General features: G+C 40.9%; 2 protein-coding genes across 3 annotated transcripts in view; both read left to right on the forward strand.

Annotated features, from left to right (window-relative positions):
- FAM120C (family with sequence similarity 120C) overlaps nt 1-13,371 on the forward strand; it is a 104,636-nt gene that overhangs the window by 65,878 nt on the left and 25,387 nt on the right. The gene's annotated exons all lie outside the window — the stretch shown is intronic.
- On the forward strand, nt 10,157-11,328 carry LOC110592705 (beta-galactoside alpha-2,6-sialyltransferase 1-like). The gene is given in 2 exon segments (XM_044911664.1): nt 10,157-10,862; nt 10,865-11,328. Coding segments are annotated over 2 exon segments (1,170 nt in total).

Genomic DNA, 13,371 nt, shown 5'->3' on the forward strand with positions numbered 1-13,371 from the left:
TATTTCTCAGGGCTGTTTGAGAATTGAGGTAATGCATATAGGGGCCCGATCATATAATAGATGCTTAATATTTGTTAATTTTCTAACTGCCTTGAGATTAAAATTGGTGACTTAAGAAGTCTTCCCAATTAGAATAATGACAGGATTCATTCCTCCAAGCTTCTAACATGTTTCTGGGCCACAGCCCTGCATTGTCACATATTAACTCTGGAATTACCTGTTTTATTTACCTTTATTCTCAAAAGTACAGTAATAGCTCATTTTTCCATATGTTTGATTCTCTGGATTTTTTGAAACACTTCCAGGAACGTGAAAATAAGAATGGCTTATGAATAGCCCTGATAGCTATCACAAAGACTATGCTCTAATATTCTAATAGGTTCCATATGCTTTCCCTGAAGAAAACCCTATAGCCTCCTGCTCAACCTATTTATTCTTAATTTAGACACATTTCTGACAATTTGGTTATCTGATTTTACAGTGTACAACAGATCAGAAGCAGCAAATTGTAAGGGAGGTGAGACGAGGAGTAGGACCTATTCTTAGAACCAGCCCCAGTGACAGCAGTGATAAGTGGCAGCTTAAAAGCTGCCTTTTTTAGGGAAAAAGGTACAAATATTACTCTTAAAAAGACCTAAGAACCCATGTAGTATAGGGGAAACTGCCCTGTATAAACCAGTAACCCATATAAGTTCATTAATAAAGCACAAGGCAATAATCAGTGTTCAGAAAATCATCAAGAACAGGTTCTATAATATTACATGTTATGTACCTGGCAATGTGCTAAGTCAGCCTTTTGTGTACAATGCTACTAATCCTCATAATAGTGCTAAAATGTAAATATTATTTATCTCCATTTATAGATGAGGGAACAAAGGCTCAAAGAGAAGTGACTTGCAAAGGTTACATAGCTAGTAATGGGTAGTGTTAAGAGTTTGAACCCAAGTCTCTCCAACTCCCATTTCCTATGCTCTTTAAAAGACAAAATGGTGGAAAAATACAGTCTTAAAAATTAACATAAAATCTGGTTGGAAATTTAAAATTCAACTTTAAATGAAGATTAACTTATCCTAAACACTGCATTGCTCAGCAATGTCAGGTGAAGACTGGGTAGCAGTGTTGAACTGTGGCCTAATTGGGTACTAGGAGTCTAAACTCCTCATTTGCTTCTGCTAACTATAGGTATAAGATACCTCTCATGGAAATAAAGTAATGCAGGGAAAGTTGTGACTAAAAATTAATGTTGATGCAGCTCTTGGACAGTTGGCCTAGAGAAATGAGATTCTATAAGAAAGGTTGGTACAGTTTGAGGAAGGCATAACCTTTACACATATAATAGACACCACTGAGGAGGAAAGGATAATGAACTCTGTCAGGCTTCCAGGAGTGGGGTGCAGCCCTGTTGAATGTGGAGAGGCATGTAACAAGGCCCTGTCATTTGTAGCAAGGTTTCATTCAAATCGCAACAGTTTTCCAGAAACAGAACATGAAATTGGACAAGGTCATACCTCTAGATTCATGGGTAAAGTTGAATCTTTTCTGACAAATAATTCTGTTAAGAAGCAGTGGATTTGTTATCAGCTGTAATAGGGCATTTGAGTTAACCAAGTGCCATCGTGATATGTAAAAAGTAAAGATAAATAAGAACTAGTTCTTGTTCACTTGACAGAATAATTCTAAAGTTTATTGGGAGAAACAAATGAATAAGAATAGCTTGGGAGGGCGCCTGGATGGCTCAGTTGGTTAAGCGACTGCCTTCGGCTCAGGTCATGATCCTGGAGTCCCTGGATCGAGTCCCGCATCGGGCTCCCTGCTCGGCAGGGAGCCTGCTTCTCCCTCTGACCCTCCCCCCTCTCATGTGCTCGCTCTCTCTCATTCTCTCTGTCTCAAAAAAAAAAAAAAAAAATTTAAAAAAAAAAAAAAAAAAAAAAGAATAGCTTGGGATTACAAAAAAGAGCAGTCTTGGCTCAAACAAAAAAAATACCCAAATGTATTCTAAATTTATACTAAAATGATGTGATACTGGCATAAAAATTGACAGGTCATTGTTTTAGAGCAGGTAATACTGAGTAAGATCCTAGACATATGATAACTTAAAACAAGCCAAAGGAAGCTTCACAAATCAGTGAGGAATAGAGGAATTTTTAAATAATTGTTGAGAAAGCTATATTGGTATTTGGGGAGAAAACATCAAGTTCGGGCCTTGCCTCGCATAAATTCCAGATGGATTTACTATAGAGATAAAGGTAAAAGAAAAAAGATAAAAGATAGAATAAAAACTAAGTAGTGATTTAACTGATCTTGAGATAAGAAAGGAATTTTTAAATGAAAAGCCTCAAGTCCAGGGCAGTATCAAAAACAATAACAGTATCAGGGAAGGCAAACACCTCTGTTGCCAGTGGCTGCTGTACATTGTGCTAAAAATTTAACTGGTAGACTGGGTAATAAGACAATCATAAAGCGCTTTGATAAGCTAGCTGCCTTATATTCCTGGGCCTCTGAAAGGTTGTGTACATCGTAGGGCTACATACATACTCAAGAGAAGCTGGAGAGAGTCCCAATTACATAGACCTGCACAAGATAAAAATAAAAGCCTGACGTCTAACTGCCTAAAATTTTAATGCATGCCCTAACCTACACTTAGATCCCCTTGGCAAAAATGGAAGCTTTATTGGCTCAAGATGTTTCTGCACAACCTTTGACTAATCATTGGCTAACCAGTAAGCTATGCTGATCCAAGGCAGATGCCTAGGAAGCTAGGCTTAAAAATGAAAAGAGGAGTTAAGAATAAAAATAAAAATCTGGGCAGGGCTATCAGGCGACACTCTGCAGGAGGGACAGGCTCTACAAAATTAGTCTAGACATGTCACTAAACAAACAAAACAACAGCAACAACAGTGCTTCGGGAGGGTTGCTGCAATATATGATGGAAACTGTCCAGTGCCCACAAAAAATTATAAGACTTCCAAAGAAATAATAATATGTGGTTCATACACAGAAAAAAAAAGCACTCAATAGCAACTGTCTCTGAGGGAGTATGCATGTAGGTCATAGTAAATAAGGATTTTTAATACCTACAATAGATATATTCAGAGAGTTAAAGGAAACCATATTTTAAAAATTGAAGTATGATAACAGTGACCCATCAAACTGAGAATAGCAATAGAGAGATAGAAATTACAAAAAGAAACCAAATAGATATTCTGGAACTGAAAAATACAATTATTGAAATGAAAAATTAACTTGAAGGAAGAGGCTCAATAGTAGATTTGAGCTGAGAGAAGAAAAAGATCAAGGAACTTGAAGGTAGATCAGTAGAGATTATCCAATCTGAAGAACAGAATGTGAAAAAGAAGAATAAAAATGAAAAGAGACTAAGAGACCTATCAGGACATCAGACATACCAACATATGCACAATAGGTGACCCGAGAGAGGGGGATGGTTAGAAAAACTATGTGAAGAACTAAGAATTGAAAACTTCCCCAAATTTGGTGAAAAACATAAATTTACACATCCAAGATCAAAAACTCCAAGTGTCAACTCGAAGATCCACACTTACTGTTATAAAAGACAAAGACAGTCTTGAAAGAAGCAAGAGAAAAACAATTTATCACATACAAGGAATCAAAAGAAGATTAATAATAATCAAAAGGTAGAAGCACCTGTTTCCACTGATGGATGCATTGATAAACAAAATGTTGTATATACATAAAATGGAATACTATTCAGCCTTAAAAAGGAAGGAAATTCTGACACAGGCTACAACACGGCTGAACCTTGAAGACATTATACTTAAGTGAACTAGCCAGTCACAAAACAATATGGTGTGATTTAATTTATATGAGGTACCTAGAGTAGTCAGATTCAGAGATAGAAAGTAAAATGGTGATTTCCAGGGGGCTGGGGTTGGGGGAATAGGGAGTATTTAGTGGGCATGAGTTTCAAGTTGGGAAGAATAAAAAGTTCTGCACATGGATGGTGGTGATGGTGTAAATGTACTTAATGTACTTAATCCCACTGTAAATGTACAGTGAAAAATTATTAATGTGGTAAATATTATATATATTTTACCACAAAAGAAAAAAAAGTACATAAGGGGATACCTTTTTCCTCTTCCCCTTCCAAAAGGACAGAGTAAGGACGTGGACAAACCCACTCCCCAGCAAAATTGCACCTTATCTGGTGAAAATCATTTTTTTTGATCATTTAACCCTTAGGTATATATAGCCAAGAAGATGAGGTTTCCTTCTCCCAGCTCTCATTCTTGGGTCATGGTTTCACCCGGGGAGGAAAACATTGCCATTTCTCATCAACTCCTGCCCTGTGTCCAGGTAGGCATGGTAAAGAGGATCACCCACCAACCCCCCCACTCAGGGCAGAAGCTCTAATCTAGGGGCAGCATGCCAAGAATACTTGGGGTCCTAATCATTCCCACCCCAGCGCATGTGTAGGAAGGAGTTTCCACACTGGGAGGATCAAATCAAAAAGACTAGGGGCTGCCAACCACCCCACCCTTTTTCAGTGCACACTTACAGAGCAGGGGTGTCACTTGTCACTCTGGGAAAAGCAGCCTCAGCATGGTGCAATGAGCAGTTCTTTTCAGGGAGAAAGTAGGCCATAAGAACGAGGAGCTCTACACCTGCCTGAAGGGACTGTCTCTATTTGGAGCAGAGTATGGAGAATTCCATGCCTAAGAGCATGTCAAGAACAACAGGTATCTTGATGATGGGCAATTAAGAGGAGGCTGGTAGCTCCATGATACATGCAGAACACCAGGGCATCCAGAAGTTTTATAGAGAAAACCAGGGAAAGAAACAGCCAAGAAAAACCCTCCTAGGATCACAGTCAACTCTGGAGATCGGGAAGGGTATATGCATGCACTAGATGGCACCCACTCCAGAGCAGCCGGAACAGGACACAGGACAGACTTCAAAGCATTCCCCAAACCACCCAGAGACCATCAATACAGGGCAGATGCCTCACTGACACAAGGAATTGAAATACCACCTCTGATCAAGCATCAACTGAACAATAAGCTTCTCTGACCCAGAGGCAACTCCTAGGAAGCCATGTTTAGCACAAAAATAAAACTCATCATTGCCAGACCAGAAGATTGTGAATACCCAAAATTAGCCTTCTTAGCAATGATCAGAGAAGGAGCCTCCAAACTAATATTCCCTCATTGAATATAGGGCAAAAATGTGTCAACTTCCTGAACTATGATAGCAGCCTTACTCTACATTTATATTCAGTGGTAAAAGGTAAAAATCTAACTGGCTAAGAAGGTTTAAGCATAATCTTTGACCAATTAGTGGCTTATGCAGACCCGGGAGGGAACATCTAGGTTGCCAAGCTAAAAGAAAAACAAGTAGAGACATCAGAGGCTGCATCCTACATATTTTAGAAATAGAACTCACATAATTAGTGCAGCCAAGTCACTAAATAAACAAGAGAACAACCAAGCAAACATCAACCAGCCCTGGGCTGGAGGGTGGGGTCAGTATCCAGTGTTGTTACAGTATATTATCTAAAATACCAGTTTTCAACAAAAACTTCCAAGACACTCTAAAAAATATGCAAGTGTGACCCACTCAAAGTAAATAAAACAGGCTTTTAATGAAGCCTAGATAGTAGACTTAGCAGACAAAGACTTAAAAGCAGTTATTTTTAAAATGTTCAGAGCCAAATGAAACCATGCATAAAGAATTAAAAGAAAACATGATGACAGGGTCTCCTCAAATAGAGAATATAAATAAAGAATAAGTCTTAAAAAAACCCAAGTGGACTATGCTGGAGTTGAAAAGTACAGTAAACCAAAATGAAACGTTGACTAGAGATCAACAGTAGACTTGAACTGGCAGAAGAAAGAAGCAACAAACTTGAAGACAGATTAATACAGACTACGTGGCCTGAAGAGCAAAAAGATAGAAGAATAAAGAAAACTGAACAGAGCCTCAGAAAAGTGCGTGACACCATTAAGTGCACCAACATTCATGTAATGGAAGTACCAGCAGGAAGTGGGGAATTAAAAAATTTGAAAAAAATGGCTGAAAACTTCCCAAATTTGACAAAAAACACATTATTTCATAATCTAAGATGAGATGAGCTCAGAAAACCACACTAGACATATCATAGTCAAAATGGTGAAAGACAAAGACAAAAAGAGGATCTTGAATACTATAAGGAAAAAATGACTAATCACATGCAAGGGAACCACAAAGATTAGATTCTCATCAGAAACAATGGAGACCAGAAAGCAGTGGGACAACATAATTCAACGTGCTTAAATATAAAATTCTCAGCTGCCAACTTTATATCCAATAATACTGTGTTTCAAACACGAAAGCCAAATAAAGACATTCAAAGGTAAACTGAGAGAATGTGTTGCTAGCAGACTTCCCTTATGGGAAATACTAAAGGAAGTTTTACAGGCTGAAAGCAAGTAATAACAGACAGTAATTCAAATTCATATGGAAAAACACTACCGGTAAAGGTAATTAACGTAGGTAAATACAAAAACCAGAATAATTGCATAGTTCTTATTTAAAATATAATTGCATCAAACAATATGTATATAATTGTATTGTTGAGCCTATATCATATAGAAATATATTTGACAAATCAGCAAAAAAGAAAGTGTATGGGAACAAAGATGTATTAGAGTAAGAAAATGACACCAGATGGTAAATCCACAGGTAGAGAACCAGAAATAATTAGGTTAATACAACAAAAACTATAAATATGTACTTGTTCTCCTCTCTAATCTTTTAAAAGAAGTAAGATTATATAAGGTAATGATTGTGACAATGTATTCTTGGGTTTGTGCAGATGTAACATGTATAGCAATAATACCACAAAAATGAGGGGAGGGAATAGAGCTACATAAGAATAAAGTTTTGATATTACACTGGAATGAAGTTAGTATATATCTGAAGCAGATACTGTTAAGATGTATATTATAAGCCCTAGAGAAAATAACTCAAAAATGTAATTTAAGGGGCATCTGGGTGGCTCAGTCGGTTAAGCATCTGCCTTTGGCTCAGGTCATGATCCCAGGATCCTGGGAGCGAGCCCCACATGGGGCTCCCTGCTCAGGGAGGGAGTCTGCTTCTCCCTCTTCCTCTGCCCCTCCCCCTGTTCAGGCTCACTCTTTCACACACACTCTCTCTCTCAAATAAATAAATAAAATCTTTAAAAATATGTAATTTAAAAATTATTAAAGGAATTAAAATGTTATACTAGAAAATATCCACTTAAAAGAAAGAAGACAATAAGGAAAGAATAGTGGATCAAATAACACATGAAATACATAGAAAGCAAAATGGCAGGTGCAAATCAATAATAACATTAAACTTGAGTGAATTAAAAATCGAATCAAAAGGCAGAGATTGTCAGATTAGGTAAGAAAACAAAATCCAGCAATATGCTATCCACAGGAAACAAAGGTTAGAATCAAAGATACAAATAGATGGAAAGTAAAAAGATGGGAAAATACATACATACAAACAACAACCATAAGATTGCTGGAGTGACTGTAATAATACCAGACAAAATAAATATTAAGACAATAAAATGTTGTTCGACTATAAAAAGGAATTAACTACTAATTCATGCTACAGCATGGATGAACCACCCAAAAACATTAGGCTAAGTGAAAGGCACCAGTCACAAAAGGACATATATCATGCAGTTCTATTTATATGAAATGTTCAGAATAGGCAAATCCAAAGATTTGTGTTTGCCAGGGTCTTAAGAGAGGGGCAAATATAGAGTGAATGGATACAAGGTTTCTTTTGGGAGTGAGTTAAATGTCCTAGAATTAGATAGTGGTGATGGTTATACAACCCTGAGAATATACTAAAAAAAAACTGAATTGTACCCATTTAATACACAAAATGTATAGTATGTTAATTTTATCTCAACCTATAAAATAGAAAGGAAAGTAAAATAAATAGATTGCCAGATAACCAAAGATTAAGAGAATTTATTGCTACCACTTGCATTATAGGAAGTATTAAATGATGTCCTTCAATGTGAGACCTGAAACCATAAAAATCCTAGAAGAGAGCACAGGCATCAGACATAACAACTTTTTTCTAGATATGTCTCCTGAGGCAAGAGAAACAAAAGCAAAAATAAACTATTGGGACTACATCAAAATAAAAAGCTGCTGTAGAGCAAAGGAAGCTATCAACAAAACTAAAAGGAAGTCTGCCAAATGGGAGATGATATTTACAAATGACATATCTGATTAAGGGTTAGTATCCCAAGTATATAAAGAACTTACACAACTCAACACCCAAAAAACAAATAATCTAGTTAAGAATGGGCAGAAGAAATGTATAGACATAGACTTTGGACATAGACTTGTCCAAAGAAGACATCCAGATGGCCAACAGATACATGAAAAGATGCTCAACATCACTCATCATCAGGGAAACGCAAACCAAAACTACAATAAACTACAATGAGATATCACCTCACACCTGTCAGAATGGCTAAAATCAAAAACGCAAGAAACAACAGGTGTTGGTGAGGATGTGGAGAAAAAGGAATACTTACGCACTGTTGGTGGGAATGCAAACTGGTGCGGCCACTATGGAAGACCGTATGGACGGTCTTCAAAAAATTAAAAATAGAACTACCATATGATCCAATAATCATACTACTAGGTATTTACCTGAAGAATACAAAACACTAATTCAAAGTGATATATGCACCACAATGATTATTGCAGCATTATTTATGATAGCCAGATTATGGAAGTAGCCCAAGTGTCCATCAATAGATGAATGGATAAAGGCGTGGTATTTATATACAATAGAATATTATTTAATCAGAAAAAATAAAGAAATCTTGCCATTTGCAACGTCCTGGATGGAGCTAGAGAGTATAATGCTAAATAAGTCAGTCAGAGAAAGACCAATACCATATGATTTCACTCATATATGGAATTTAAGAAACAAAACAAAAAGAAATAAACCCCAAACAGGCTCTTAACTATAGGGAACAGATGGTTACCAGAAGGGGGAGGTTGGTGAGGGGATGGGTGAAAGAGGATTAATAGTACACTTATCTTGATGAGCAGTAAGTAGTAAATAGAATTGTTAAATCACTATATTGTACACCTGAAACTAATTTAACACTATATTAGCTATGCTGGAATTAGAATTAAAAAAACAGTACATAAACATGTAAAACAGAAAAAAAATGTCCTTTGGACTGAAAGGCAATGACACCAAATGGATAAGTAATGACCACCTGTAAAGGTAATTTCATAGGCAAATATAAAAAGTTGTATAAATACACTTTTTCTCACTATTCACTTAACTGATCTTTTAAAGATTTTATGTTCTTAGACTTGTAACCAAAGCACAATTCATAAAAGGAAAAATTAATAAATTGGACCTCCTTAGAACTAAAAACTTTTGCCAGTTGAGCTCTTTTCTTCCCTCCTTCACCGTCCCATCCCCCGCTCAGCCCAGGTTCCCCACTCCTCCCCAGAAGACCCTCCTGCCGGGACTTGGTGCCTGGCACCAGGCGCCCTTGTGGCTGCAGGGCATAGAGTTGGCTGGTACCTGGGGGAGGGGAGTGGGGTAACAGGGCCAGGCCTGGGAAGCCATGTGGCGCTTACAAAGGGAGCGGCTGCAGCCCAGGTGGTCAAGCATGCAGCAAGCAGGGTAAAGCCAATTGTGCAGAGCTCTGCAGCGAGCAGCCCAGAGAGAAGCAGTGAAGTCCTGGAGCCCAGCTGAAAATGAACTGGTCTCCTTGAGTGGGCCCAAGCCCTGGCGCCAAGCCTCTATCCCAGCACTGAGGTCTTCCTCATCCACGAATGCTTTGATCCCAGGCTGGATGTGTGCCCCTACTCCTGGGCTAAGGAGAACCTTCTTTGCAGGAAGAAAACGTTTGCTTATTTGGCACATGAGCTGAGCTACAGGCACTGACCTTGGCCCTGGAAACATCAAGATGAATTTTGATCATCCTGAGATAAATGAACATTGGCCTCCAGGCCCAATAAAGTAAACATTCCTCCCATGGAGAATAGTGCTGGTTCCTGAGGACTTGAAGGGCCTGCAGCCCCAGGGGGCTTAGCCAAAAACCAGTTTTGTTTTCCTGCTCTGGAACAGAGTGGCTGCCTTGAATGCCTCTTTCATTATGATTCACACCAACTTGAAGAGAAAGTTCAGTTGCTGTGTGCTGGCCTTTCTCCTATTTGCAGTCATCTGTGTGTGGCAGGAGAAGAAGAAATGGAGTTACTATGATTCCCTTAAATTGCAAACCAAAGAATTCCAGATGTTGAGAAGTTTGGAGAAATGGTCTATGACTTCAAGCAGCACCCAGAATCCCCACAGGGGCAGCCAGGCCAACAGGCCCCGGGGCCCAGCAAAGGCCAAGCCACAGGCCTCCTTCCAAGTGTGGAACAAGATCAGCTCTTCCAAAAACTTTATCACCAGGCTGCAGAAAATCTGGAGGAATTATCTGAACATGAAGAAATATAAAGTGTCTTACAAGGGGCTAGGGCCGGAGGTCAAGTTCAGTGCAGAGGCCCTGCACTGCCACCTCTGGGACTCTGTGAACATATCCATAGTAGAGGCTGTAGATTTTCCCTTCAACATTTCCAAATGGGAGGGTTTCCTGCCCAAGGAGAACATTAGGACCAAGGCTGGGCCATGGGGCAGGTGTGCTATTATCTCATCAGCAGAATCTCTGAAGTCCTCCCAGATGGGCCAGGAAATAGATGATCATGACGCAGTCCCGAGGTTTAATGGGGCACCCACAACCAATTTCCAGCAAAATGTGGGCACAAAAACTACCCTTCGCCTGATGGACTCTCAGTTGGTCACCTCGTCAGGGCACTTCCTCAAGACAGCTTGTACAGTGAGGGATTCCTAATTGTGTGGGACCCATCTGTTTGCCACTCAGATATCCCAAAGTGGAACCGGAGCCCTGACTACAGCTTCTTTGAGAACTATAAGAGCTATTGCAAGCTGCATCCTGATCAGCCCTTTTATAACCTCAAGCCTAAGATGCCTTGGGAGCTGTGGAACATCATTCAAGAAGTCTCCACAGAAGAGATTCAGCCAAATCCCCCATCCTCTGGGATGCTGTGTGACCAGGTGGACATTTACCAGTTCCTCCCATCCAAGTGCAAGACCAATGTGTGCTATTACTACCAGAAGTTCTTTGGCAGTGCCTGCATGGTGAGTGCCTACTACCCACTCCTCTTTGAGAAGAATCTGGTGAAGCACCTCAACCAGGGCACAGACAAGGACATTTACCTGCTTGGCAAAACTATACTGCCTGGCTTCCAGAGAATTCGCTGCTGAGCATGGGCTCCCTGGTCAGGTCCCCTTGCCCTTCTCCACCAAGCCTGGGCAGACCACATTCCTGAATAATCACAGCTTGCACTGTGGGCTTTCTGTCAGCAAGAGTCCCAGGCTCGAGGAGCCCAAAAGCAAGCAGCCAGGTCCAGCCTGCCCTGTAGCTGCAGAAATATGTGAGCCCAAATCCTCCAGCCACACACGTACACACACACCTAGCTTTCTTTCCACAGGTAAATGCAAGCTCCACCTTTCCCACCAGGGCTGCCAAAGCTGGGCTGTTTTCCCCCACTGGAATGTTATTCCCACAAACCAGCACTCTCTATTGCTTGAAATCTGCACCTAGACACTGATTTCATGTGTTAAATTCTCCCAAATTATGATTGTGCCCTGGTATAGGGTGGCTCTGGGGGGCCAGTAAGTGGTACAGGACATAGGAAACATGCCCAATTCCTCCAGAACAAAGTTGCCCCCAAGGACCATGCCCCTGGGAGAGGTGGTGTTCTGTCTGGCTGGCTGGTTTGGTGGATCCTTAGCCTGGGTGCTTATGAGCAAAGGGTCTTGATGAACCCATAGCCATCTCCATATGGAGATGAGAGGCACAGAAGGGTACCATCCTCCAGTTCCTCATAGTTCAGTGGGAGAGAGACAGGGAGGATACAGTGTGTTCATTACACAGGGTTGGAGGAGGGAGGTGTTGTGGAGAGGCCAGCACACTTGGAGGGGCCATACACTTGCTGTGTCTGTGGCTGGAGAGGGCTTCACAGAGCTGGGGCTGTGGAGGAAATTTTAGAGGAAGAGAAGAAACATGTCAAGCAGATATTTGAGTCATTTGAATTGTGTTTTCCTTTCTGCTGTTGTTGCCCGTATTTATTCTCTCAGGTCTGCCTGAACTTAAAGGCTCAAATTATTTTTTGAGGAAACCCTTAGCCCTGTCTGAGGTAGCAAGTACAGCCCCATGGCACACACTAGGCAAGCCAGATGCCAAAAACCGGATTTGTCCAGGCTCACCCTGGCCAGACCCTACCCTATAGCTGGGTTTGCCCACCGTGTCCACTGCTTCCCTGTTGATGCCCACCCTACCCCTCCTGACTGCCAATCTTGCTTTTCCCTTTGAAAGTAGTAGTTTTCCCCTCTCTCAAATTGCTTTTAAGCATTTTCTACTTTGAGTATCCTGACCTGACAATTTCTTTTGACCTTCATGGGCGTTTTGTGGAACGTCTCTCAGGGAGTGGGGATGTGGTTCCCTAGAATTTAGTCATTCTCAGAAGTCAGAGCCTTAGAGATCATGACTGATTCTCACAATGTTTATCAGACTGCCGTGCCCTCCACCCCTCCAGCAAGGGAGCAACGTCAGAGTCTCCAGACAGAGGTCTTGCCACCACGGTCTGCAAACATGCTTCCAGGTAGTTTTGCTACCCCCTCCCCCAGTGGAGAAGCACATTGGAGTAGTCCGGCCCCCAGTGTGGAGAAAGTAAAGGACTCACATAGGGTCAGAAAGTAATGCTGTAGAGCCAGGGCTCCTAGACCCAGGATTCTGGACTCCATGTGTTCAAGGGCCTCTTAAGTGTGAGCTCCAGACCAGCCATCTGGGAGCTGCAGTGCTCACTTGCTGCCCTAAACCCTTGGCTTATATAAGCAGTAGAAGGAGCCCTGAAGGGAGAAGCCCTGGGTTTTCAAATTGATGATCCCCTACTTACTAGCTATTCCACCATGGGCGAATTCTCCTGAGACTGTTTCCTCATCTGTAAAATGGGGGTGATGAGCCTACATCAGGACTGTTGTGAGGGTCACATGAAATATCTGTCCTGGTTCTGTACTTGGCCCATAGCAGGTGCTCAGTACATTGTGGTTTTCTTCCTTCCTTCCTTCATTAAGGACCTGCTCTGTGCTCACACCTGAGGAGGACCTTGCTTTGAGGGAGGCCAGAGAGGGGGTCCTGTCCTCAGAGAATTAACTATCCTATTGGGAGACAATAACTACCCTGCCTGGAACACCCAGGAAACCATCCAAGGCAGTGGAGGGTGCAGAACACGCCCTTCCTCCTCC

This window comes from Neomonachus schauinslandi, chromosome X, assembly GCF_002201575.2.
Source record: "Neomonachus schauinslandi chromosome X, ASM220157v2, whole genome shotgun sequence".
Lineage (NCBI taxonomy): Eukaryota > Metazoa > Chordata > Mammalia > Carnivora > Phocidae > Neomonachus > Neomonachus schauinslandi.